General features: G+C 38.2%; 4 protein-coding genes across 5 annotated transcripts; 2 read left to right on the top strand and 2 right to left on the bottom strand.

The window, feature by feature from the left end:
- Nucleotides 1–456: 456 nt before the first annotated feature.
- On the bottom strand, nt 457–7,171 carry LOC105395107 (retinol dehydrogenase 12). 2 transcript variants are annotated; one of them, XM_038108517.2, is made up of 7 exons: nt 7,045–7,171; nt 6,308–6,431; nt 4,067–4,255; nt 3,412–3,597; nt 2,922–3,043; nt 1,415–1,632; nt 457–1,068 (listed from the first exon to the last, which is right to left on the bottom strand). In XM_038108517.2, the coding sequence occupies exons 2-7, from the start codon at nt 6,423–6,425 to the stop codon at nt 918–920; spliced, it is 984 nt and encodes a 327-aa protein (XP_037964445.2). In that variant the 5' UTR covers nt 6,426–6,431; nt 7,045–7,171; the 3' UTR covers nt 457–917. The 2 variants fall into 2 exon arrangements, with proteins under 2 accessions (XP_037964445.2, XP_037964444.2); XM_038108516.2 differs by having other exon boundaries at nt 6,308–6,447; nt 7,045–7,165.
- A 1,159-nt stretch (nt 7,172–8,330) lies between these two features.
- Nucleotides 8,331–11,031, top strand: LOC119691294 (retinol dehydrogenase 13). The gene is made up of 6 exons (XM_038108515.2): nt 8,331–8,472; nt 8,863–9,019; nt 9,464–9,826; nt 9,977–10,098; nt 10,250–10,467; nt 10,692–11,031. Exons 2-6 carry the CDS (start codon nt 8,902–8,904, stop codon nt 10,813–10,815), a joined length of 945 nt encoding a protein of 314 aa, XP_037964443.2. The 5' UTR covers nt 8,331–8,472; nt 8,863–8,901; the 3' UTR covers nt 10,816–11,031.
- A 444-nt stretch (nt 11,032–11,475) lies between these two features.
- On the top strand, nt 11,476–19,872 carry LOC119691292 (lysosomal acid phosphatase). The gene is made up of 6 exons (XM_038108512.2): nt 11,476–11,913; nt 12,245–12,340; nt 12,610–12,849; nt 13,006–13,306; nt 17,673–17,881; nt 18,076–19,872. The coding sequence occupies exons 1-6, from the start codon at nt 11,707–11,709 to the stop codon at nt 18,223–18,225; spliced, it is 1,203 nt and encodes a 400-aa protein (XP_037964440.2). The 5' UTR covers nt 11,476–11,706; the 3' UTR covers nt 18,226–19,872.
- A 1,134-nt stretch (nt 19,873–21,006) lies between these two features.
- LOC119691293 lies at nt 21,007–25,768 on the bottom strand. Its single transcript, XM_048625766.1, has 5 exons — nt 25,616–25,768; nt 25,122–25,480; nt 24,598–24,784; nt 24,005–24,367; nt 21,007–22,021 (listed from the first exon to the last, which is right to left on the bottom strand). Exons 2-4 carry the CDS (start codon nt 25,469–25,471, stop codon nt 24,113–24,115), a joined length of 792 nt encoding a protein of 263 aa, XP_048481723.1. The 5' UTR covers nt 25,472–25,480; nt 25,616–25,768; the 3' UTR covers nt 21,007–22,021; nt 24,005–24,112.
- Nucleotides 25,769–26,478: the final 710 nt, after the last annotated feature.

Here is a 26,478-nt window from a genome sequence, read left to right as displayed (position 1 = left end):
AGGATTTAAACTAAAGGTAGACTGACAGACATTCAATCAAGTTTGTTCAGTACAGTCTGGGAAAAAGAAACATAACCCCTCTCAGAGTGATTATGCTAGCTTAAAAGGAGTCAGGTTTAAAGGTCAGGTGCAGTGCAGTGCTTCCCCGCGACCATGCGCGCGCGCTGCTCGTCACTGCTGCGCCGGGTGCGCGCCAGCCGCAACACTATCCTGAGCGCATTCGCGGAAAGGTTTGACTGCCAGTACCTAAACCACTGTAGTATGATACACAGGACTGCAGTCAAAATATTATTTTAATATCATAGATTATTTTTAGAAATTTATGTATATGTATTTTATTGTGTTTAAATTTGATTGTGAATATTATTTGTGTTAACTTATGGACTTTGAGTCTGAATTAAATGATTTGAATTTGAATTTGAATTTGAATTTAAACAATAAAAAGATATCATTAACTAAAGAAATTAATTACCTTTATTCGTTAGTATGTATAGTTAAATGTATACATACATAATATTATATTTATATACTCTTACCTTAAACATAAAATTAACAATAATTTTCAAGCAATAAACTGGTCTTTCATAGATTACTTAACACATACATACAAATTAATACCCAGGTAATTTCTTGAAAAGTTGCGAAATCCCGCCAGATAAGCCAGTTTGCGTCGTGGGTCAGTTTGGTGCACCACCCGTATTGTAAGTGTCCGACAAAACTCCTCAATCTGAACAACTTCGTCCTGCTTCCTTATACGTAAAACAAAATATTGATAGACGCCTTAAATAAGCTTTTTTATATTGCTTGCATTATCATAATATTTTTATTATCGTACCCTGCACGGTGAAACACTGATATCCGATCCGGTGGTGTTGTTATACGTTTACATCTAGTTACAAAGGTTACCAATAAAATGACTAATTTAATTTCAAAATGTCATCAGTAGGATCGTCGTCACCAAACGCGTTATAGCTGCCCAGTTTGAGAGCGGCGACGGTTTTCAGCCAGAACTCGTCCGCCACTTCGTCCTTTCTGCATTGCTTCGACGTCGGGTAGGCGGCGCAGTCTCTGTGTACAAAAAATACCTTATTAGATTGATGCACTCTCTGATTAATGCCTCCAGCCGAACCCGGGGGGTCATCAAAAAGCCAGGACTCTATTTCGTCTGTGTACCGGGTGAGTGATATAAAGCCGTCCGAAACTTCATATTTCATCAGCTGACCGAATTACATACAGAAAGCAAAAGACTTTAGCTCTACGGTCTACGATGGATTACCAATAACTTTCACATTTGGACTTCATCCCATGCCATCATACACATACACCTCACATACACAGTCATCTTCGCTTTCGTCTAGGGCAGATTTCTTCCCTCAATCGCATAGCTTCTCCTACATGGGGCGCTGGTACTCACTGGTAATAAAGTCCACTCTGGTCCGCGCAGGCCTCATCTATGGCACAATAGATGGAGGTCTGGGCGCCGCAGCGCGGGGACTTCACGAACCAGGCCATGAGGTTGTTGAAGGCCCACGTGGCGCCCTTCAGGAACGTGGTGCTGAAGTGGCGGCTGATTTCCGTGCGGATCACGCCCGGGTGCAGGCTGTAGGTCGTCACGTTGTCTATGCCGTGCTCCTGGGGAAAATATGACGTAAGTTCGAAGACGGTTGATAATGTGGCTATGTGGCTGTAGCTGTGTTGAGTAAGCTACCTACAATAGCGCTTCCTTTAGATGACTTATTTGTTTATTTTACTTTTACCTACCTTTATACGGCTGGAATTTTATCATCGCCATCCGTTAAGCAAGTTAATTTTCCTACAGCCTAGTGCCTGAATAATTTTGTAGATTTTCTTTTGCGAAACCTTAACATTATAATGTATTGTGGGGCTTCTCGAGGTCAGCAAGATGCGAAATAATATGCTTGATATTTAATACGGTAGTTTACCACAATACGTGGTAGTCCTTCACTTTAATTGTATGTAGGTAGGCTCCTTTTCACGGAAGGCAGGTAAATGATATGTCACTGTCTGATAATGATAACACGTTCATGAACTTTGTGCCTGGGGGTCTCTCTAGCTTGCAATAAACGAAGATTAAATTAACGATACAAAATCGGGGCACGCTACTCTGCAGCAACGACTCTATCTCGTTGCATTAATGCAATGTACCTAGTTACTACCAAATGCAAGACAGCTCTCGTTCGTTCCATTTTTGTAAAGATATTATAGAGAGAGAGAAACCCCCATAACCCAAATCACTCTGCGTAAATTGGTCCTTATTACGTACCGTGCCGTGGTACCCTGTCCTGTGAATTATCAAAAGGTCAAGAAGAACGCCTTTCGCTCTTTAATAATGATACTGCGATTAACGTAACTATATTGTCCAAAAAAGGCGAGACAGTATAAATGTAGTGTCATTAATCAGCACCCCTATCGTGAGACAGTAAGTGAAATCATTTTAGAATTTAATATAATACCTACTCATGGATTTGCTAAGTGCATGTAAGTACCTAAGTAACTTATTATGTTAGTTATGTTATATAAGTAAGTATACCTTTATGACATCCAATTTAGAAATCTATGGAACAATGATGAGACTTCATGATGTCTAATCAATTTCTAATGGCATCATGCAAAAACCCATTAAAGAACTCGTCAAAGTTTAATCATGGGTAACCTATCTAGGTATGTAAATGACTATAAATAAATGGAGGCACTAAACTAATGATTTACATGTAGGGCCTAGGTAGTCTAGGTAAGTACCTATATCATAGAAATTTTTTGTGCAGGCGCATCTAAAAGTAATAATGACACGGTTCTACTTGTTACATGAGGCAATTTTAGTTAATGATTAGAAATAAATATGACTAGTTAGGTAAATAATAATAAGTACATAAGGATTCCTTAGGTAGGTAGGTACTTACCTTTAATTTCCTTGCAAGAGCCTTCGCGAACAAGACGTTGGCCGCTTTGCTCCAGCAGTAGGCTTTCAAAGCGTCGTATTTCGTGTTTTCAAAGTTCATGTCATTCAAATCCAACTCGTATGCTGTAAAAATCACATCAATGTTGAATATCTATCAAAATTAAGACTCAGGTGCGTGTAATTAAGTTATTATAAAGTACATCATATCTAATTTACTTTTATGCTGCGAAGCACCATAAGCAAACAAAATTCACATAATGCTGCTCACAAGGCAACCACCCCACTAGGCTATTTGTAACTAATTATTTGCGTATTTACCAAAACTTCTATTTGGCTATATTTTCCAAATAGGCATTTTGTAGGCAAAAACTGCAATAATTATGGCGAAACTGACCACACATGGACTATGGACTTTTTGAGAAATACGAATAGCCAAGTGGGGTACCAGCATCAAATAATATGTATTGAGAAAAAATACCCATGAAACTCACTCTGATGTAGATACGAGGACACGCAGACGACCCTCGCCGGCGCGTTCCTCTTCAGCCGCGGCAACAGCAGCAGCGTCAGCAGAGCGTGCGCGAAGTGGTTGGTGCCCATGTGCGTCTCGAACCCGTCCTCTGTGCGCCCCTCCGGGCACATCATCACGCCCGCGTTGTTCACCAGGATGCTTAGCTCTGGGTGGTGGTAACATTGTTATGCAGTTGGATGTTAGATAGATATACGATAGGTAACTACAACGTGGTCTCTAAGTTAGGGTCTTCACTAGGCTAGTAGTTCGGAGTCACTCAACGAGCTATGGAACGGGCTAGTTATATGCTCGGCGTGTCTCTATGTGATCGAATCAGAAATAATGAGATCTAGAGTGGACTAACCAAATTAAGTAACCGAAATAGTTTTATAAGCGAATGAACCCCGCGTGCCAGCGCAGCTTTGGGCGCTCCCCGCGAGATGGATGGACGATCTAGTTATTTCCGCGCGGAAGCGCTGAATGCGAACCGCCTCCGATCGGAAAAGGTGGAAAACATTAGGGGAGGCCTAGCTGGACGTCGCGTCGGCTGAGATGATGATTATAAGTTACGATAAGTACTTACATAATTATCCTATTAATGAATGGCTTATGCCACAACCACAGTAACTACAAACCTGGTTCATTCTCGAGCACCCTGGCCGCGAAGGCCCTGACGGAAGCAAGGCTGGTCAGATCCAGCTGCTCCACCGCTATAGATCCTGGCTTCTCCTCGCTCCGAGCGTTGGATAAGAACTCAGAGATGATCTCCTTGCGGGCGTCCTCGGCTTTCTCTACGCTGCGACAAGCCATTATCACCCGAGCACCTGGAAATTACTTTTTATGTTATGTGCCAGTCACTCATGATGAGCAAAGAAACAGTTCCACTTACAAAATGCTGACACCAAATAGCCCCAGGTTTTGTCGGACGTACTTATTATTTCGTAATAATCTAAATAAATTGCTGTTGCATAATGTTTACAAAGTTGGTCAGAATCAAAATTCAGTTTTTGAGTCCACTCAAAAGAAACTGGGCCTATTAAGACCTAAAAGATTTTAAATTAGTTTCAAAAACGTCACCAATGTAAACAAGTTAATAAATATTTATTAAAGTACCTAAGTAGGTATGTAGGTAGGTATATTTACTATTGTATTATAAATCTATGTCACGATAACCACATAAGTAAGTAAGTATAGATAATCTAGGTACCCTAGTTTACCGCAGCACGTCCTAGGCCTTGGTTAATCCTTCCGATGCCTGCGTACCTACCTATAGCATTGTTTTTAAGTGAGTTAAAGTCCCTGTACCTATAGATCTATACGTCTGAAGAATAATATGATCAAATGTATGCTTACTTAGATATGACTAAATTAAGCATTATTCTTCTTGTTACGGCTATTGTCGCATAATGAATGCGAATTTTGCATAAGTACCTACGTACCTATCGAGCTATCTTGGTGCTGCATCTTTACTCAAACAAGCATCTAGGAAACTAGATATTATCACGCGGTTTTTTATTTTAAATTAAACAATGTAGCATTAGCTTCCTATAAAGATCGAGTGTAATGTAGTGTTTAAATAATAATAATAATAATAATAATAAAACATTTATTTTCAGATAACAAGATCCATAGTACATGCAATGTCAATCAAATTAAAAATAAAATTATAATTAAAAATTAAAATTAGATCACAATAAATCAATAAATTAATTAAAATTAAAATTACATCACAATAAATCACAATTAAAATTAATTAGTATAATTCATAGAGTATATTAATTTATATCGGTTCAATTCTATTTAGCTATATTTAAAACAAAATAAAAATAAATAAATAAACAATGTCACATTAATAAATAATAAGGATAAATTGTGTAAAATATAAATTAAATTGATAAAAAATGAAATATTAAATACAATTGATCCGAATAAAACAATATAGCATGTCAGGGTAACGTAGCTATGGGACGACTCGACTTCCCACATACTGTAAGTGTACCAATAATGACACTTACCCAGTGCTTCAGTATTGGGCCATCGAGCCGCCCCGCGATGACTGCTAGGATGTTGTTGGTGCTGCCGCGCACTCTGGTCAGCAATGAGGCCGTCCTTTTTCTCACAATGGCATGGAAGCCGTCCACGCGCGCCTCCGCGAACATGCCCGACGCACTACAGTGTCGCGGCAGCCCCAGCAACATCCTAAAGGCGTTATTGTACTGGACGCGCAGGGAATTGATAGCCCTTTGCGTGTAGTTGACCCACAGGCTACACGTGTAAAAAGATTGGCATTAAAGAGGGTATAAAATTAGAATCATACAAACACAATAATAATTTTTAAGTATACCATAATATTTAAAACGACGAGACGAGACAATAGTCACTTCCATTAGGTACCTAGGTATATTAGAACGTACCTAATCAAATTTTTAGCCATGCCCTATATCTACTGTGTGCCTCTTACTGTGTCACCTACCTACATAGTTCGTGCTATCTACCTTGCTACCTATCTACCTTGATTTTATTCAGGAGATCTCTAACTCTGGTTGTACAACATGCCAACCTCATTTACATATCTAAGATAAGTAAATGATGACTTTCCTACGTATAAACCACGCGCGACAATTAAAGAAAATACTTTACTGTTTAGTAGTTACTTAACTATAGGTACTCATTGTAATGGTCGTCCGAATGCACTTTCTTTTTCTTTCATGCGTTAAAACGTGCCTCATAAAGCAGTTTTTACTTTCAGTTGCGTGCTGAATATTATATGTACTTAGAGGTAAGTATAGAGATTAATAAATTATACTTATTACTCTAGTAGTAACTAAGTACCCCAAAAATATGCTAACCGGTAGCTAAGCTATGTAAGTACTAACCTCTTTTGTAGAATTCCCTGACGGTCTCCTTGCCAATGCCGGTATTCGAACCCGTGACCACCGCGGTCACCCCGTCCAGGCGACGCTTACTCCTGCACCATCCACTGATGTAATCCATCTTTGCCTGTTTAAAAGTTTCACTGCAATAATATATTTTTCTTATTTTTGTAATAATTGGAGTCACGCCCGCGACACTACTGTGGAGACGTCGACAACGCTCTACAAAATCCCTCTGAGTGGGGACTGTGTTTACACACACTACGTAGGTATGTCATTGTGTGCTTGTAGGTTCCTACTTATATGTAGAGTTACTTCACCCTTGAATGCCCATTTTTCGGTACTTTTCCAGTCCCGTATCTCTTAAAAAAATAGGTTAAGTAATAATGATACTTATTAGGTACGACGTCCCAAAATTCAACAACCGATAGCGCTCTTACCTAACTAACTAAAACTAACACGAAGCAAATTCTGTCTGTGCGATTCATTCCTGCCTCTCGGTGACAATACTAGTGGACATTTGTCACCAGGTACTTAGATACTTTCCTATAAACTATACGTAGGTAGGTACCTTTTCTGCCCCTTGAATATACCACCCTGTAAGTAAGGGTACCTACGTCCCAAAGGAAATAGTTTTCAGATAAAGTAGGTACTTATATTCATAATGAGAGGTCAGGATATGTATTGTATATGTATATGTATAAGTAAGTATAATTATTTATTAAAAACAAGTGACTTACCTAATGTAGCTGCAACTATTGTGCAGGTCGTAATTTTCCCTTCCGCTGCACTCTTGCACTGACACACTTTTTAACAACTCACTTCCCTCATCGATGCGCGAACGAAACTTCTCTTTACATTTCTAAATGAAATATAATAACTATGAAACTGTTGGTAATTTACACGTATTTATTAGTTGATTGTATTTTTTTTCAATATTACTAAATTTATCTATCTAACTACCTAAGTACCTACCTATTGAAAATATAGTACAGTTCTCTCACTGGCTGCCAAATACGAACTGGTAGACCATGCGGCTCGATAGTTGGTCTTTATTTGCTAATTCGATTATGTTTGTAAGTAGATAAGTAGACAGAGGTAAAGTAAAATATCGACTGCTTCTGTTTTAAACTCTCAATCTACGCTTGTTTTAGGAGTTTTAATTCTGTCTAAGTGTCTATGTGTGACCATATTTATGTACCTAGGTCCTATCTAGGTCAAACACGGATGATCACACAGCAGAAAGTATCACTATTTCGGCATAGGAAGTAATAGCACCATGGTCTTCTAGGTGCTAGACATAGATTCCTCAACCACCACGGCCAGCTGCCTGTCTTGGTCGGTCTCGGCCCTCGCGCCGAATGGCGTGAAGCCTTCCCTCATACTGGGAACCTTTTCCCTGGAATATTCCCGCTTGGGGCACGCTGGATCGACAGATCAGTAGTAGGCGTGCCATTCTACAGTGTTTGTTAATAAGCTCCACTTTCCACGGTCAAGAGCGGTTGTTCGTCATCATCATCGTTATCATCAACAGCTCATAGTTAATCATCCACGGGCGGCTATCGCTCTCGAACAACATGGACTCCTCATGATCAATGCTGTCGCCCTAGAGATCTGTCGCTCATCAACTCTATTGTTTTGAAAAAGGTAGGTAATCCGTCTACGAGAAGACTCGGTACCGGACTTGTCATGTTCCTTGGACTCGGATATGCGGTATGCCGGTATGCCAGATTCTGATCGTTAGTTTAGTTTCGTGTTTAGAGACTCTGACCTGCAAAACTTATAAGATCAAACATATTGCTGAATAACGATGTTGTAACGAAACAGTTACATAAATCCTATAATAAAATATTCGTTGCTATATCCATCACTAGCATGTCATTGCCCTTGCGTGAGTGGAAAAGAGAGAAAAAGAGACAGGTAGGTATCCGAGTCATACAATATTAGCTCTTGTGTGAAACGCATAGGTGTGATAGGTTGCACACCGCACTAACGAGACAGTTATCTCAAATTGTACCGTAAACGTATCTCGTGTTGACGTATTCAATTCAGTGCTAGTCCGTAGCGCTAGTGTCAAGTCGTTCAAGTACGCAGAAAAATATTATATTTACAAAATATTAACGTTGGTAATTCACCGGTTTACAGAGCACGTTTTACTTTTGATTGAAGTAAGTGAATTTTTCTATATAATTACCTAACTATTAGTATATTTACATAATAACTACTGTAGGCAAGTACTTTTAAATAAGCTATATAAGTAGCTACTATTCGAAGAGGTACAAGAGCATAATTAATTATACTTACAGTAAAAGTAAAAAAATATTTTAAAATAAATTTCATAACTTTTGATTTAAAAAAGGGATAATATTGGTTTTGTAAATAAATAAAATAGCTATTGAGCAGGGTCTCTGTGGTGACATTCTGCCTATCTATTTAGCACATCTAAGTTTAACATAAAATCATGGCATTATAACCAGATAAGTAAACCAGTAAAAATATCACATTGCTTGCTATCTTGAAAACTATGAGTTGATGTTGATTAATTATTTATTTTTCAGTCTGCACTCGTGACTCGGTGTAACTACAAAACAGACACCATGCCATTATTTAGCGGCCGCTGTCTGAGTACGGCCAAACTTATTGGTAAAACGGCTCTGATAACTGGATGCAATACCGGGATTGGAAAAGAGACTGTTCTGGATTTTTATAAAAGAGGTTGGTAAGGGTAAAAATATATTTTTGATAGTTTTATTTATTTTGACAAGTTTTGATTGACTAATTATTAGTCATCATACCTACTTATAAGTTATTTACTGTGGTTGCTTATATTAGTACTTACTATGTTAAATAACTACTAATAGCGGGAGTTATAGGTAACAAAACTAAGAACGCATGCCTAGTTGTTTAACATCAAGCATAATAAGAAGGCCTTGAAATAGCAACAGGTGTCTACATATACTGTACACTTAAGGTACATTAAAATTGCATGAATGCACTTGTAACGTTCGTAATTGACTCACGTCTGAACTCAACAATCATTATAGAATAAAATTATCTCGAAGCTCGCCTCTATCAACTTTTCACAGTTGTTTAAGTACAAAAAAAAACAGTTAAGTAACATTTATGCATTTATTGTAACAGTTTTTTTTCTTTTCATAGGTGCAAGAGTTATAATGGCCTGTCGAAGTATGGAAAAGGCAGAGGAAGCAAAGTCAAATATTGTAGATGCGTGCAAAGATTTACCAGATGTTGGTGAACTAGTCCTGGTTAAATTGGACCTTACATCCTTGAAGTCCGTCAGGCAATGCGCACAGCATATTGTGGACTCAGAACCACAAATAAATATTCTAGTAAATAATGCTGGAATAATGATGTGTCCAAAAGGAGAGACGGAAGATGGGTTTGAAATTCAGTTCGGAACAAACCATTTGGCTCATTTTTTGTTCACATTACTTTTGCTGCCAAAAATCATAAAAAGCACTCCAGCTCGCATAGTTACTGTATCTTCAAAAGCTCATACCAGTAAGTAATCCTTTGCAATAGTGTCCTATGGGTTTTGCGCAAGAATACTGTACCTAATTACGTCATCCTTCGTTACAAAAACAGGATTGTACTCGTAGCCATGACTCAAGTACCTACCCAACTTGTTGCTAATTAATCAACTTATTTCAGGATACGGTATTAACTTCGACGACCTAAACTACAAGAAACGACGATACAACGCTGCTGAAGCATATTCACAAAGCAAGCTTGCTAACGTATTGTTCTCCAGGGAACTTGCGAAGAAACTCAAGGTAATTTCATTGCTTGTCTAACTACTCACAACAACTGCCACTTACATGCAGGGGTCATGCAAGAAAATTATAAATGTACTTAGAAACATGGTATTTTGTAGGAATAGGTCGATAAATAATAACTAATAATTTTCTTGTTTTAAATTTCCAGGAACATAACATCGAAGGAGTCAATACATACAGCTTACACCCCGGCGTAATCAAGACTGAATTGGGTCGTCATTTAAATGACACTCTGTTTCCAGGTGCTCGCCCAATAATAGGCTTTGTACTTTCACCTTTTATGAAAAACCCGGAACTTGGTGCGCAGACTACCATCTACTGCTCAGTAGATGAGAAATGTGCTGAGGAAACCGGATTATATTACAGGTACCTATTAACTATTGTTTTTATATTTTATGTTAAAGCATTGTCTTAAAGATTGTTAACAAAATCGCTGTTTATCTAATTCAACAACACAAATGCAACTCCGGTAATACCACATTAGACAATAATAATTAAATTTAGACTTACGCCGTACCATTATATGTATAGTAGGTACAAACGATATTCTTTTCTGTCCAGTTATCTATTATGATAATATTTATTTACAGTGACTGCGCTGTAACGACTCCTGCACGAAGTGCATTAAAAGACGATGATGCTAAGAAACTGTGGGATATATCAGCTGAATTGGTGGGACTGGGAGACTACAATCCATTTAAAGCACACCAATGAGCATAGGTATAGAGACGCAAAAGACTTTTTTATTACTTCATTTTTAATATTTTATTTATTATTATTATAATCAGTTAACTTAATTTAAATTCATATTTTCACTTTACATAGTATAATGGTGTTGTGAACAAAAAATAACTTTAATTTATTTAAAATAAATGCATACATTAACTAGTTATATATTTTTTAAATAAAATATGTGGGTTAAAAAAATAACTGCCTATTTTTATTTTACGTGATAGCCAAGTAACGTTTGAAAAAATACATTTATAAACCTATACCTACCTACCTACCTTTTAATGAATAGAATAGAATAGAATACTCTTTATTTTGCACGATTAAAGACAACATTACAATTCACAACTTATAGGTATATAAAATAGTACAAAAAAGGCGGCCTTATTGCTTAAAGCAATCTCTATGGTACGAGTTGAATATGGTACGCGTGTAGAGAAACGACCGCCCTCTCATAGTAACAATGCTTCTGGGAGGGGTCAGATTTCTCTGCCTTATAACTCTAATTATATTACCTATTTACATTTAAATTACCTATTTCAGGAGATTAGATTATAACCATAATATGTTTTAAATCCTTTCGACACCTAATAGCAACGTTAGCAATATCGTTACAGTGCGCCCCCATCCCTAGCAACTGACATGACCTGTCAAAATTGCCACTTGTGTCAGTGTTTTTCATAAAAAATCTGTGTTGATTTTATTGTTTTCTCTAAAGTCTAAGCTCAAAATTGTATTAAAATACACAATATTTACAAGTGTATATTATTGGCCAAGCAAGTGGCCAACCCAATTCATAAGCCTTATTCCTGTAAACACAATCTTGAACACAATTCGTGCGGCGTAAACAATGTGTTCCTCATAGAACAATAGACGATGATGGAGTTCGACAATGACGAGTACACCTGGCGGCGGCCGTCGTCCGCGAAGGGGCCGCGCACGGGGTGCCAGCGCATCCCCAAGCGGTCCACGTCCGCAGCGGTGGTGGTGCTGGGGCTGGCGGTGCTCAGCTGTCTGCTGGGCTACTGCGTGCTGAGTGAAACGCTCCCGTATGAGTCGAAAACTCTGCGCATGGTCCTTGTTGTGAGTTTGTGATACTATTTCTTTTTGGCAGCTTAGAATATTAGCACAATGGTTGGAAAATATGAATTGGAAGTCAGTTCTATCTAGCACTTTGAGTGCACAATATGCATGATTTTATTAAGAAGCAGTTTGTTTGCTTGATTAGATAGTACCTATACAACAATAGGAGATTGTTTGACAAGTAAGGTGTTAGGAATTTCTTTGGTTCTAGATAGGCATCATTGCATAATTACTTAACCTTAGTTTATAGTTAAACTATACATTCATTCATTATGTTTGTCATACTATTTGATACATGAATATCAATAAAATCTTTAAATTCATTTTGCAGCTATTCCGCCATGGTGCTAGAACCCCAATTAGCTCATACAAGAGTGATCCATTCAAGAACTACCAGTGGCCAGAGGGGCTGGGAGGATTGACTAAAGTAAGTTTTATTTATTAAACTCAATATTGTACCACATGGGCATCAGTATTAGGTATCTACACAGTTTAGTTATATAACCAAGTGTACTCAGTCTGGTACCATATTATGTTATAAGCAGAAAAAGTGGTGTTATTAAATGTAAAACTCAAATGAATTATTATATTTATTCAGCTAAGTAAATAATTTTACAAAACAAATTGTAGCTGTTGTAAATGTATTTTTGACCTTATGCTTACACCACACATGCTAATAGAAACCAAACTTTTCAGCAAGGAAAACTTCAGCTGTATGAACTAGGGAGGAAATACAGGAGTTACTATGCCAACTTCATCCCGGACGACTACCATGATAAGGACATCTTTGTGCGTAGCAGTGACAAGTCCCGTTGCCTGATGAGTGCGTACACATTCCTGGCCGGACTGTACCCGCCCACGGAGGCGCAGACGTGGCACCCAGAGCTTGCCTGGCAGCCCATCCCTGTGCACTCCCTGCCTCGGGAACTTGATAATGTAAGTGGTGATAATAATGACAATACTAAAACTATAACAAAGCCTGCTTCACATATTTTTACTCACATTAAAGGAGATGTATTGTGATGTTTTCCTTCACCATAAGGGGTTGTGATAATAATTTTAAACTTGATATCTTTTTTATTTAAATTGCAGATAGTAGCAGCTACGAAACCATGCAAACACTGGAAGGCAATGTACGATGAGATACTAGCCGAAAAAAATGCCGATCCTAAATTCACAGAACTTTTTGATGTTCTAAGCAAAAACACTAATCAGACTATGAGAAGCATATTAGACGTGGACTTCTTGTTCAGTACTCTGAGTACGCAGCAGGAGGCTGGCCTGAAGATACCGGAGTGGACTAAGAATGTGTTTCCGCACAAAATGAGATACCCTTTCACTTTGAGCCTTTCCTTACTGTCCTACAATGAGAGTCTGCAGAGATTACACACAGGTAGCTATTTCCATTTTTACATTTATTACACACTAATTGTAATTGTATGTTCACAAGTTTCACATTGACTTATGAAGTACCAGAACATAAAGTAAAAAGGAATCTATTTGGAGATTTTTCTGTTTTAATGGTGGCCCTTGGACCCTAAACCCTTAAGTACAAAAACCGCCTTATAGTGCAAGCAACATAAGGTTTCCTATAGCTATTTATGTTAAAAAAATATAGATGACTGGCTACGATCATTTCACCACAGTCATGACAAAGTGAAGTAGGGGAGCGGGGGGCTAGTTGTAACATTTTTTGGTTTCTTGGCTATGAAAACTTACTTGTTTAGTATTCAGGAAATCTAGCAATACAATTCCAATTAACAACTATCCATCTATCAATTTCAATGAAAATTATAATCAAAACTGTCAAGGCTTTTTGTAAAAACGCTTTTGAAAAAAAAGTGGCGGGTGTTACAACTTGCCCCGTGATTGGGGCTAGTTGTAACGAGCTGGGGGCAAATTGTAACATTAGGAATAGAATACCAGTTTTACATTTTTTAAAGATTTATTTGACATAAAAATACTTCAGACACTTAACAGGTTTTAAATGTTCAAGTAATCAAGCAATCCAAAGTAAATGTTAAAGCAAGTAAGCAAGTATTAAGATATTTTAGCTATTTCTTCCTCTTGAAAAACCAATCTGGGTTTGATATAGCCGACTGATAAAGAATTGTTACTTTTCTTCTTTTTCACATATCTATATAAAAATGCGTGACATAAATTAAAAGTTTTTGCGGCTTTTCGTACACTGATTTTATTTTCTAAGACTTCAGCAGAGGCCAATTCGTAAACATCTTGACTTTGGGTAGCACGTGTAGATTTTCTTTAGTAGTGTATCATTCTAAAATAAAAATTAAGGAAATTAAACGAAGAAGTATTCAAAATACTAAAAGAACAAATTTAAGTATGGACGCGAAATTTCATAACTAATAAATACATAAGGGGGTAAGTTATAACATGTTACAATAAAACTGTTACAACATACCCCATAGGACAGGTTTTTAAAATAACATTTTTAAAAAATAAACCGCTTAATTGTTGTAAAATTAAAATTAATTATAATGAAACTAAACAAATTCTAAATGTATTTTTGTTAAACAAAAACTGCTAAACAATATGAATTTTATGCTAGTCAATTTCGTATAAACAAAAAAAAGTCCGAAACCTGGCTTTTTCGGAGCGCCTGCACAGCACCGCTTCCTGCGCCGTCCGGCGGGATGCTTACCACGCTTAAATGATACATTGCGTATTAAGTAGTACATTGGATTGAAAATTAAATTAATATTCTTCTATTATGTAGGTAAAAAATGCTTGTTACTACTTACCCCTGTTACAACTAGCCCCCCGCTCCCCTAGTAGCATAGAATAAGGAGTACTAGCACAGAATAATAACTACACTCGCGAGCAACCAAATCGACTCAAGCCTTGACGGCGCAAACATACATTAATACAAGTAAAATTATGAATAGAAATAATAAAAATGATATGTCATTTAAAAGCTTAAGATGTCAGCTTTAATTTGATATCATTATTATTGAAATCCATTCATCATTTTTGAAATAAATGATGTCTGAACGCAATTGTAGGAAAAACGGGAATTTAGGAAAAAAGGGTATGGGTATCGTATTATACAAATTAAACAAAAAATGTTAAGATAAAAATTTATTTATTTAAATCAATACTTTGTATTGCCCCCTCTTGCCCTAATTACAGCCTGCAGCCTGTTTCTCATAGACCTTATCAACTTTTTGACAGTTTCCTGAGGAATGCCGTCCCACTCCTCTAATAAAGCTGTCTTCAGCTCGTCCACGCTTGCAGGGACTGGATTCCTGGCCCGAACTCTTCTTTTGAGCTCGTCCCATAAGTGTTCGATGGGATTCAGGTCAGGACTGAGCGCAGGCCAGTCCATCGTGCGCAATTCCTTCTCTCTCAGAAACTGCCGACTGACTCGTGCCGTGTGGCAGCGGGCATTGTCGTGCATTAGCACGAAGTCTTCACCGACAAATTCTGCATAGGGCACAACATGACCGAGTAGAATGTCGGTGATGTACCGATCAGCTGTTAACCCGCCTCCTCGGCCGCCTCCAGGCACGAAAACAAGTGCGGTTTTTCCCTCTAGAGAAATACCAGCCCACATCATGCAGGAACCGCCGCCATATGCTACTGTTTCAGCGAAACAACATTGGGCAAATCGTTCCCCCGGACGCCGGTAGACCCGGCCTCTCCTGTCACTGCCATGCAGACACACTCTGCACTCATCAGTAAACAGGACCGACCGCCATTGCGCAATGCTCCAATCGAGATGCTCTCGAGCAAACTGAAGACGCGCTTGTCGGTGGCCTGCAGTCAATTTGGGGCCTGATGCAGGTCTTTTTGGTGTCAAGTTGGCTTCCTTCAAGCGTCTTCTCACTGTCCACTCGCTGACAGCCACTTGTCGTACACGTCTCAGTTCTTGCTGCACATCAACGCCCGTAAGGTGTCGATTGCGCAGCGAGGTTGAGACAATGAAGCGGTCGTCTCTCTCTGAAGTGCAGCGGTGGCGGCCCGTTCTTGGTCTTCGATTGAAGGCACCAGTCTCTTGGAACCGTCTGTATACTCGGGATACAGCAGACTGGCTCAAGTGGAGCTGGGCAGCGACTGCTCGCTGACTTAACCCTTGTTGCAGCAAGGCAACAACTTGAGCAGCTTCTTCTGGTGTGGTATCCATGGGTTTGCGAAAACAAGGAATACAATGCAACGAGATGTGTACCGGTCAACTTGCAACAAGCGACTGATAAGGTACACCGGATGTGGAAAGGTTTTATAGCGGGATCAGGTAGCGCAAGGCGTGGATTCCTAATGAGGTAATTAACACTGACGGGCAATTAAAATGCGTCATTAAATCTGCGCTTAGTTTTTTTTTATGGTATTGATCTTAATTGAAAGCCTAATTCTTCAGCTTTCGAATGACATATCACTTTTATATTTACCATTTATCGTTTTAGGAAAATCAATGTATATGTGCGCCGTGAAGGCTTGAGTCGATTTGGTTGCTCGCGAGTGTAGTACCAGGTACAGAAGTCCATCTTCGCAATGGCTTGCAAAGAAATATGACTCCATCCCATAAGCAATAAGATCTAATTTAGATCGCGTTCCAGCCGCACACGTTTTTATTTACTTACCTACCAATTAATTTTTGAGGGAATATGCGCCTTATTTCACTGGACTACGGTGCATAATAAGTTATACGTGGTTATACGCATTGAAAAAGAAGCCACCTTAGGGTTGCCTCAGCACCACAGACTACAACGTTTACTAAGCAACGGACTGACTTTGTAAAAAGAATGTCATGTTTTAAAACAAAATTAATTTGAATTTAGAATACAAAGCTATTCCAAACTTTTTTTCTATTGAAAATAACCAGTAAAAACAATAACAATTTCATAGTTAAGATATTTTGAAGTACATAAAATATGTATGAATCTAAGTACCTAAAACATTTAATTTTGTGAAAACATGTTTTTTTTTCGTTATTATTTATATTATGCATATATTTTATGTTATGATACAGAACGTGTTAGTTTCGTTAAGCACTAATCCCACTCAGCGCACATTTTATAATCGATTCATTAATACATTTTGAAGGTAGTTGTGTCTGTAAATTTAATACTTTAACGAAAACAATTGGAATAGACTTTGTTCAACATGGAGAAAAAAAGGGTTTGTAGTTCGGATTAATTTCATTTCAAATAAGGAACGTAGAAGAAATCAATAAAATACTTAGATTAGTTTTACCTGTCAGCATCTTTTGGTAATCTAAAAAAAAATTGGATCACGATCCGTATTTAAGCAATTAAATACGGCACAGTATTTTGCTGTTTTTTTTCTTTTATGTCCATTTTTCTATTCATAAATTTTAATAAATACCTAAATACGACATTTATAAATAAATAAAATAAACTAGTACGAAATAGGAACAAATAGCGCGCGCGTGTATCGTCTTCAGCTTGCGGCAGCCGACTAGATTCGCCCCCTCGATGGGGCAGGCGCCAGGCTGGCGCCTGCGCCGCCCACGCGCGGAGTGACACAGGCCTGGTACTAGTACTCATTATTCTATGGTAGTAGTAGTAGTAGTCCTACTCCAATGTTTATCTCCGACATCCTAAGAACAAGATGTTGTAGATACACAACACGCAACTTTGACTGCTGCTTTTGCCATACAAGTGCACAGAATACCATCAGATAAGTTACTTTAATATATGCCTGTATTTCTGTGTTGTTGTTTGGCAATAAATACCTTTTGATTTGAAGCTTATCAAATATCCCTTTACTGTCTGCAGGTCCGCTACTAGCCGACATGCGCGCGCACCTCGAGGCGGCGGTGTCGGGCGCGGAGGCCCCGCTGCTGGCGGTCTACTCCGGCCACGACGTGACCGTGGTGTCGCTGTGGCGCGCGCTCGGCTTCACGCAGCAGCTGCAGCCGGAGTACGCCTCCTCGCTGCTGCTCGAGCTGCATCATGATCTGCCCGCCGATCTCTTCTATGTTAAGGTAGTTATGGAGTTTAATAAACCGAAGTTAAATTATATGGAGTAGAATTTTAACATGGAAATCCATGATCGCCTAATTTGAATATCTCGTGCGAGCGTCTGTCTTTTTGACGTTCCAAGCTTACCGGCCGATTCTTGATAGTAGATTACAATAGGTAAATCAATATCCATAAATTTCTCTAATCTCTCCCTCAGGCGTTCTACCGCAACAACACGAAGACGGAGGTGCCCACGGAGCTGCGGCTGCCGTTCTGCGAGGAGCCGTGCCCCTACTCCCAGTTCCTGCAGCGCGTGGACCAGCTCGTGCCCAAGGACTGGGACGCTGAGTGTCAGAACAACGAGTAAGCCGGCTGATGCCGCTACACGGGTTCGTTATAGAAGTAGATGAACGTCATTGTATCGCGATTCGCCATAAATTGGTTCAAGGCGCATTAAACGAGTACCGATAATGAATTCGTGTAGCGGCCGCTTAAGGTGCTGATACACTTGAGCATTTACTTGTTACAGATCATGTATGTGAAATGTGTCAATATGTAATGTATTTTTTTCTGTAAAGAATGCACTGTTTATCGGCACACGGTTTGCTCGGGTGAACTCTGTCACTTTACACTACTTCGCCAAAATTGGTGAATCTTTTTCATTGAAATTAACATGCACTTGTGCATAATATTTGATATTTTTTAAGAGTTGTTTTATGTATAGTATATTATTTATTTTACATTATACGTAAAATATCTTTCCACTATGCGAATATAATTCATTTTGCCTTGTTTCAGTGTATGTGTGTAATATGTGTCAATACCAATTTAGACATTAGAAACAGCTGTTTTCTGGCTCTGCCAATAATATCATAATGAAAGTTTAACGCCAAGATAAGGTACCACTCTATGTTTTTTAGTACCAATCAGATTTTATTACATTAATTGTGTTCAGTTCGATCAATGTTAGTTCATATAAGAAACGTGTATCCTAGTCTGATACACAGGTATTAATGTGATGATATTGAAATATATTTGTAATTAAATAATTATTGTTGTTAGATTTTAAGTACATATAACTTTAACTCGTTAAGATGTCTACCTTTCCGAATTGTATTGATTATGTGCCTCGGTTAGTCGATCTTACTAAAAAACAATTATTTAGATTTAAGTTATGACTAAACAATTATTTTATGAAAAGACTTGCTCACACATATAATTATTTTGACTAAACAGTTGTTTCTCGAATTGCAACTAATTTTAGAAATTATTCTATATGGTATGTTTATAAAATTTTATACACGTTGGAAGTTGAAATTACAAAAATTTGAATAGGAGTAATGCCTTATATCACTTATGAGATTTAAATATTTTTGTCGTATTGTACACACGATTGTTTACAGTTTTTTGATAAAACTTATGCACGCGTTATGTTTGTGCCATGTTCAGAGCATTTTAAGAATATACCTATATAATTACTACTTAATAAGCACTTTTGGGCTGATGGTGGTGACGAAGCACTTTGTTATTTATGTACTTACTACAGTCCTACTAATTAGTAAAACTATTGTGATGAGACGGTTGCCAATACAATGAATTAGCACATGTGTGTGTATTCATAATATGATATATATGTAAATCTTAACTGCTCGGGCAAATAAATTGTAGATTGCAAAAGTAAATGTTACGTATTTTACTATTAATCGTTTTGGATAATATGTAGTGCTTTAATTGTCTATGAATATAAATGTAGGACCTAGGAACCGTTCCATTTAATTCATTCCACACGTTGCTGCCAGACTCTTGTAACTTGTTAGGGTCTCACTTCATTTTGTAACGTGAATTTTCTGAATGCTTCCCCGTCTATCCGATCTTTACCTTCGTACTTAGTGCCCGGACTTTCCGTGACAACCAGCCTTGAGTTTTGTGTTTCCTGTACGTAGTTACTGCTAGTTACCAACAATTCGTTTTCGGACCGTTATCGTTAGTAAAATAATAGGAAGATTTCGACAGCTCACTAAAAAAACAAGTTGGTTTGAATGAACGTGCACTTCTATTATCGCCTTCTGTGATTAGTTATTTTTAGATTGTGGAAACATTTTTATACCCGATACTCAAAATACCCGTGACGGTTCCTTACTGTGGGCTATTTCGTGTTAACTCTGTGAACAATTCCTATCTAGCCATACGTGTGTACTGTGTACCTTCTACTGAAAATATTATTTATCTATGTAACTATACTACATGTTATGGACTTATACAACTTGTTGTGATAAATTATATTTTAAATTGATCTTTTTCCACTGCATTCCACATTTAGTGAAGATGTCAATATTTTTAATCATGGCCCGACTATAATTCTTATAATTCGTCGGATCGTATAATTATGTACTAATTAAGGCATGCAATACCGCAATACCGGTATCCGTAATACCGGGATCCCGGACAAAATTCCCGCTTTTTTCAATACCGGTATTGAAAGTTAATACCGGTATTGAAGTAATACCGGAATCGGACTTTTTTAGGCTATAAATAAAGTGATTAAGATTTAGTTAGCCTTGTGTTCCTATATACTGTGAAAGCGCACTTGTTCCCAACCGTTTAATACAGTTTTCGGCTGCTAGAAATCTACTGTTGACCATGCGTAAACCGGCACCGGAGGTAAAAAAAAAAATATTCTAAAATTTAAACTCTTATACTTAATTCTCGTAAAAATTTACAACAAAATACAGAATATGATTGCATTTTCTTGTTTTATTTTGATGTATACGACCTTTAAACACAAAATATGCCATTTATTAGAAGGAAGTCTAATACCGGTATTAATACCGGGATCCCGGTATTGAGTTGTAATACCGGAACTCAATACCGGTATTGAGAATTGTTCCGGTATTGCATGCCCTAGTACTAATGTAATAATTGTTCAATGGATATTAAATAGTTTAATGTTGTTGTTTTGTATGGTCGTTATGAAATAAATTTATGTCGTATAAAAAAACTTTTTTTATTTACCTACCTTAATTTCTATATGTAATGAAAAATTGAAAACTAATGACAGGGTTTTCAGACGATTTTTGTCATATACCTAACCTATTTAAATTAAATATACCTGCGGTTAAATAAAACTTTTCATTAAGTTAATAATAAATTTATTTAATTAGAAAATTATGGATGAAATACAACATATCCGAAAAATAAAATATCGGAAAATATAAAATTAAAATAGTCTTAAGTACTTATGTAGGTAAATATAAAAATATAATAATTTTATTATGGACGGCACAAACGTCAAGTCTTATGTATAGGCACTTTCATTCTTAGAGCTAAAAGTTCTTCGGTGGATTTAACATAACTAAAGTAATTTAAAATAACTTAACTTATTTAAACCTACTTTACAGTTTTAACTCCTGTTTAGTAACTAAGTGCTGATAATGTAAATGTCGTTGTACTAAATTGTTCAGAAATGCTTATAAAGGTATACAAGATTAGATTACACCAAAGTCAGCACATCAGACTCAGTCGAAGAAAATATATCAAAACACAATCATGGTAACAAGATTTAAAAAAACATGAATTCGTGACTTACGCTCAAATTATAGTTCTTAAATGTGTCTTTCATAGAAAATAAGTAGCAGTAAGGTTAGATTATTCGCCAAATGGAATGATTTTAAACAGAGCAACTATGAACTATCTGTCGATATCATTCACGCACATTGCATTATGTTCCGTTTACGTACAGTGAATACCATAGAACTAGGTGAGTACGGTTCTCGCATTGGGGATGTAACGACACTTTGGTGGAGTATAGAGACTACTTTGTTAATACCCAACAATCATGGAGTCAAAACTTTTATAGGTAACAAAAAATTGTGACAATAGACTGGTAGGTAACTGAATGTATTGCAAAACATATTATTAGTAGATAATGACTCATTCTGGAAGAACAGCATTGTTTGACATACAATATTTATAGTGGTGATAGGTAAGTACTTGCTAAGAACTATGTAAAAATACAGCATCGCTTTCTATTATCCTCAAATGCACCTTCAATAAAAACCAACTCCAACTGTTCCTAAACCTACATTTGTGCACATTTGTTCGTTAGATAATCCACTAAGGCCTAGTTTCACCATAGTCTGTGAGATCATTAACACCCCTGTTACCAGGGGCGTATTTAAAGATTGCGCGCCCTGGGCTCCTGTAGTTTTGCGCCCCATCAAGGAATTAAAGAAAACAAAAAGAGCAGTCAGTGTAGAGCACCTACACTACCTACCGACTTACCTATGTATAAGAACATTGTGGTGATAGATTTGCATAGATAATGATATCTATCAAAGTAAAAAATATTTTTCTGGATAGACGAGTACATTTTAGAACGTTTAGAAATAATCTTGTGCATGGCGACTAAGTGAGCCATTTTTATTTCTTTAGATTTTCTTCAAAAAAATACTGAGGGGGAAAAAAATAGACTATTCCACCGGTTCAGAAAAGAACAAAAGCCGGCATTCATACTTTAAAAATCCAGCACTGCTCGTCACCAAAATACCTCGGAGTGACCCTACATAGCTGATCCCTCAAGTACAAAACCCACTGCCAAAACACCAAGAAGGAAGTCAGCTCCCGAAACAACGTTCTGCGAAGGCTTACGTCTACCAGCTGGGGCGCCTCTCCGCAAGTTCAACGAACAAGTAGCCTAGCACTCAACTTCTCAGCTGCCGAATATGCCTGCCCCATATGGGCAAGGTCCGCGTATGTTAGAGAAGTAGATTTTGCTCTTAACGACACAGTTCGTATAGTAACGGGATGTCTCAAACCGACACCGCTCTACAAAGTCTCTGGCTGGGATAGCCCCCCCCCCCCCTAGCATACGGCGAAAAGTGGCATGTTCTGTTGAGAAAGCCAAACAAGAATGCGACTCAAGACATCCACTTTACTCACCCATACAGCCGCACCTACCCGCCTTAAGAGCCGCAAAGCATTTCTTAATAGTGAGGTGTCCTTAACGGATGAAAACCCACAAAACGCAAGGCTAAGGCTCTGGGAGGAAAAGCAGACCCAGGATCCTTTCCTACCTCTTGAGGAAAAACTTGCTCCCGGTAACAGTCTCCCCTGGCGCATTTGGAAGACTCTAAATCGGTTGCGAGCAGAGGTAGGCTGCTGCAAGGACAATCTCTGCAAGTGGGGCTATACCGTTGGTACCAACCTATGCGACTGTGGTACCGCCCCCCAGACTATGGAGCATTTACTCTCCTGTCCCCTGTGCCCAGTGACTTACTCCAGGCCAACCAGAATGTTATTAAAGTTGCTTCTTTTTGGTCTGGACAATTTAAAAAATTCGCATGTTTACGAAAGAAGAAGTGTAAAGTACCTACCGACCTACATATGTATAAGAACATTGTGGTGGATTTGCATTTTTCTGTCTGGATAGACGAGTACCTACATTTTAGAACGTTTAGAAATAAACTTGTGCAAGACGACTGAGCGCAGCAAAAAAATTATTCTTTAGCTTTCCTTAAAAAAATACCGAGGCGGAAAAAAATTAGAGTATTCCACCGGTTCAGAAAGTAACAAAGGCCGGCTTTCATAGTTTAAATCAAATTTCTTAAGACATTAAATCAACATGTGGAAAGATCGCTCAAGGCCGTTCTATGCTTATGTCCTAAAATATTGTTCTGTACTTTTTTAATGTAGTACTTTTCTGTAGTGAAGTCCGCGGGGAAGCACTGGATGCGGGCCGCCTCCGATCGGACAAGGTGGAAATCATTGGGGGAGGCCTATGTTCAGCAGTGGACGTCCTATGGCTGAGATGATGATGATGATGATGACTTTTTTAATCCTCCAACCTAAAGCCCAAGCCGGCCGCCCTTCGCCGCCTGCCGCCCCGGGCTGTAGCCCTTTTAGCCCTAGGGTAAATACGCCCCTGCCTGTTACAGTGCCACAAACTTATCTGTTCCGGTGACAGCTCACATAAATGTGTAATATTTCTTAATTCTATAAAATTTTAAGTTTGCTCGTATTGTTAATTAGCTCTTGCGGTGTTAATAAACCCATCTAATCTTTTACAATATACAATTCATTAGTAATTAATGAGATATGGACCAATTTAGTTCGCTCTCACCGGAACAGATAAGTTTGTGGCACTGTACATTGTAATGTCATAAATTATATATCATGTCAAAAGTCGACCACTAATTCCTTGTTTAATTATGATCTAACAGAGTATGGTGAAACTGGGACTAAACATGTCAATACTGTTAGTTACCACAACAAGTTAGGACAGCTCGCTCCTTGTAAGCCCTGAGTGCGGTGTAGACAGCAACCGCGATCCACAGAGCCACGGCGAGCCACGCGGTGATGAGCGCCAGCTGCAGAGCCACCCCCGTGTTGATGATGTCCCCGCGGCGGCTGTTCGGCGCGTCCTTCTGTATGTAGTCCATGAAGTCGAAGATAGCCTGACACGTCAGACGGAAGTGGATGGCGGTGGCGTGGTCTCCAGATGCGCGGAAGTCCTGTGGGAATGGAAAATATTTCATGAGTGACTATTTTTTATTATAATGAGAACATACGTTCATAGTGCAACTGTAATGATTTCTTAAATTTCATTAGCAAATACTCTGTAGCAATGGTCAGCAAAAGTCTCCCCATTTAGTTTCTGCAAGTCATCATCTCCACCTAAAACTGTCTGCCAACACCTATACCCTGTGTAACTGAAAATGGTAAAATAATGAAGCATGCTTACCTTGACCAGAGCTCCTCTATACTGAGTACAAGTCTTCAGGTATCCATCAGTCACTATGGAAGCATGAACCAAGTTGTAGATGGCAAATATGCAAGCAAAAACGGTAGACGGGACCCAGCAATGTATGACCCCGTCATTTCTCTCACTCACTCTTGTCCTTGTTGTTACTACTATTGACCCTCCTTCACTGAAATTCAATACAAAGGTTTGTTAAAAATCATGATTAACTAAATACTAACAAGCCTTTCTGGATTAGTAAATAAATCTTGTTTATGTTATAAAATTAAAAGGCCTTTATAAACTATGCTGTTAGTAAGTTAAGATAAGATCAGCAACTACTATGCAGTGTGACACATCACCATGCTTTGCCCTTTCTTTAATCTTTCTGTAGTTGCCTCTTGTTTATGAATCATTTTTAGGCAGGAAAATGATATCACTAAGCATTGAGTACATAAGGACTTCAGTAATTATGTCACTTACGAAAAAAAAATCTATTAATTAAAAATTACAAACTTTTAACTTACATTTCTTCCATAGCAGTTGACTTTTCATCTTCATACTGTCCAACATTATTGATGCACACTCTATACATGTGGAACAGTGCCATGACCACGGCATACAGTATGAGCGGCAGGGGGGCGAACACTGCATACAGACAGATCCTATTGTGTCCTCCGTTGAAGTACTGGAAGGAGTTGACTCCATAGAGGATGCAGCCGCAGTTGGTGTTCTCCAGCCAGCTGCCGGGGCACACGTCCAGAGTGCCGCGCCAGTGGTTGTATGGCACCCCAATACATATCACACATACTGCCAGTAGCAGAGACAGCAAACCATACATCCAACATAATCTCCTCTCTGTCTGATACTGGTTCATTCTTGGGCGCTGAAATTAACAGTAAACAATTTAGATACATATTTTTATGTCCAATACGAGGAAAGTTACAAAAGTAAAGTTTGTGCTTAGAATTTGTTAGGGTTACATTTTACAAAGTTTCTAATAAAAACACAATGATATTACCTTTCTGCAGCAAATAGTAACAATAATCGTAGAAAATATTGTTCTTGTTGCTTTCCAGTAAGAAAACGGTCCAAAATGAAAAAACTAATTCTGTTTGAAATTCTAATCCGCCCAAAATCCAAACACCAAAATCACAGTACTTCGTACCACAGACAAAAAAAAGGAAAAACATTGATTATTTTTTTGTTTTTTGCAAAATCCTGGCAACACCTGTCTTTTTAATATGAGGGTGCTTGTACCAAACCAATGACGGTTTCTTCTTGACAGCTTGCGCATGTCGAGGCACTTGCGCGGGTTATGATGCATCTAGTATGCATCGTAAAAAACACGTCTTGTAAAACTCGAATCTATACTTGCCCCAGCTATATGCACCGTGTACAAGCACCCTTAAAGCGCCGACACACTAGCGGACGCGGCTTGACGTGACGGCCAACGAATGATATTTATCGTTCGCTAGCGTTGGCCTCCGCATGCTCGTTGGTGTTCGTTAATACGTCCAAATACAATAAGTGCTCGAACGAACGTTCGTTGGCACTTGATTCCGGTTCTTTCCTCTTGCATTCGCAATTGACAACATTTCAAAATTTTATACAGTTGAAATTCGAAAACCATTTAGAGATATGGCTCTAATATTCACAAAAAAAAATGTTTCAGATTTTTCTATTGATTTATTTCAGAGAAAAACATAAAAATCTAAATTATCATTCGTGACATCACGATGTGGCATAATAATTAAACGCGCTTTTACTTCTAAAACATGAACAAAAAAAAACATGTTATGTCACTTTGACAATGACAATGACAAACATCACTCAAATGTCAGTCACTTTTATGTGTCCTTGTCAATGACGGAAGTTCGTGAT

The sequence above is a fragment of the Plutella xylostella genome, chromosome 15 (assembly GCF_932276165.1).
Source record: "Plutella xylostella chromosome 15, ilPluXylo3.1, whole genome shotgun sequence".
In the NCBI taxonomy this organism is placed as follows: domain Eukaryota; kingdom Metazoa; phylum Arthropoda; class Insecta; order Lepidoptera; family Plutellidae; genus Plutella; species Plutella xylostella.
The sequence above is the reverse complement of the archived record's forward strand: the minus strand, read 5'-3'. Positions and strand labels throughout refer to the sequence as shown.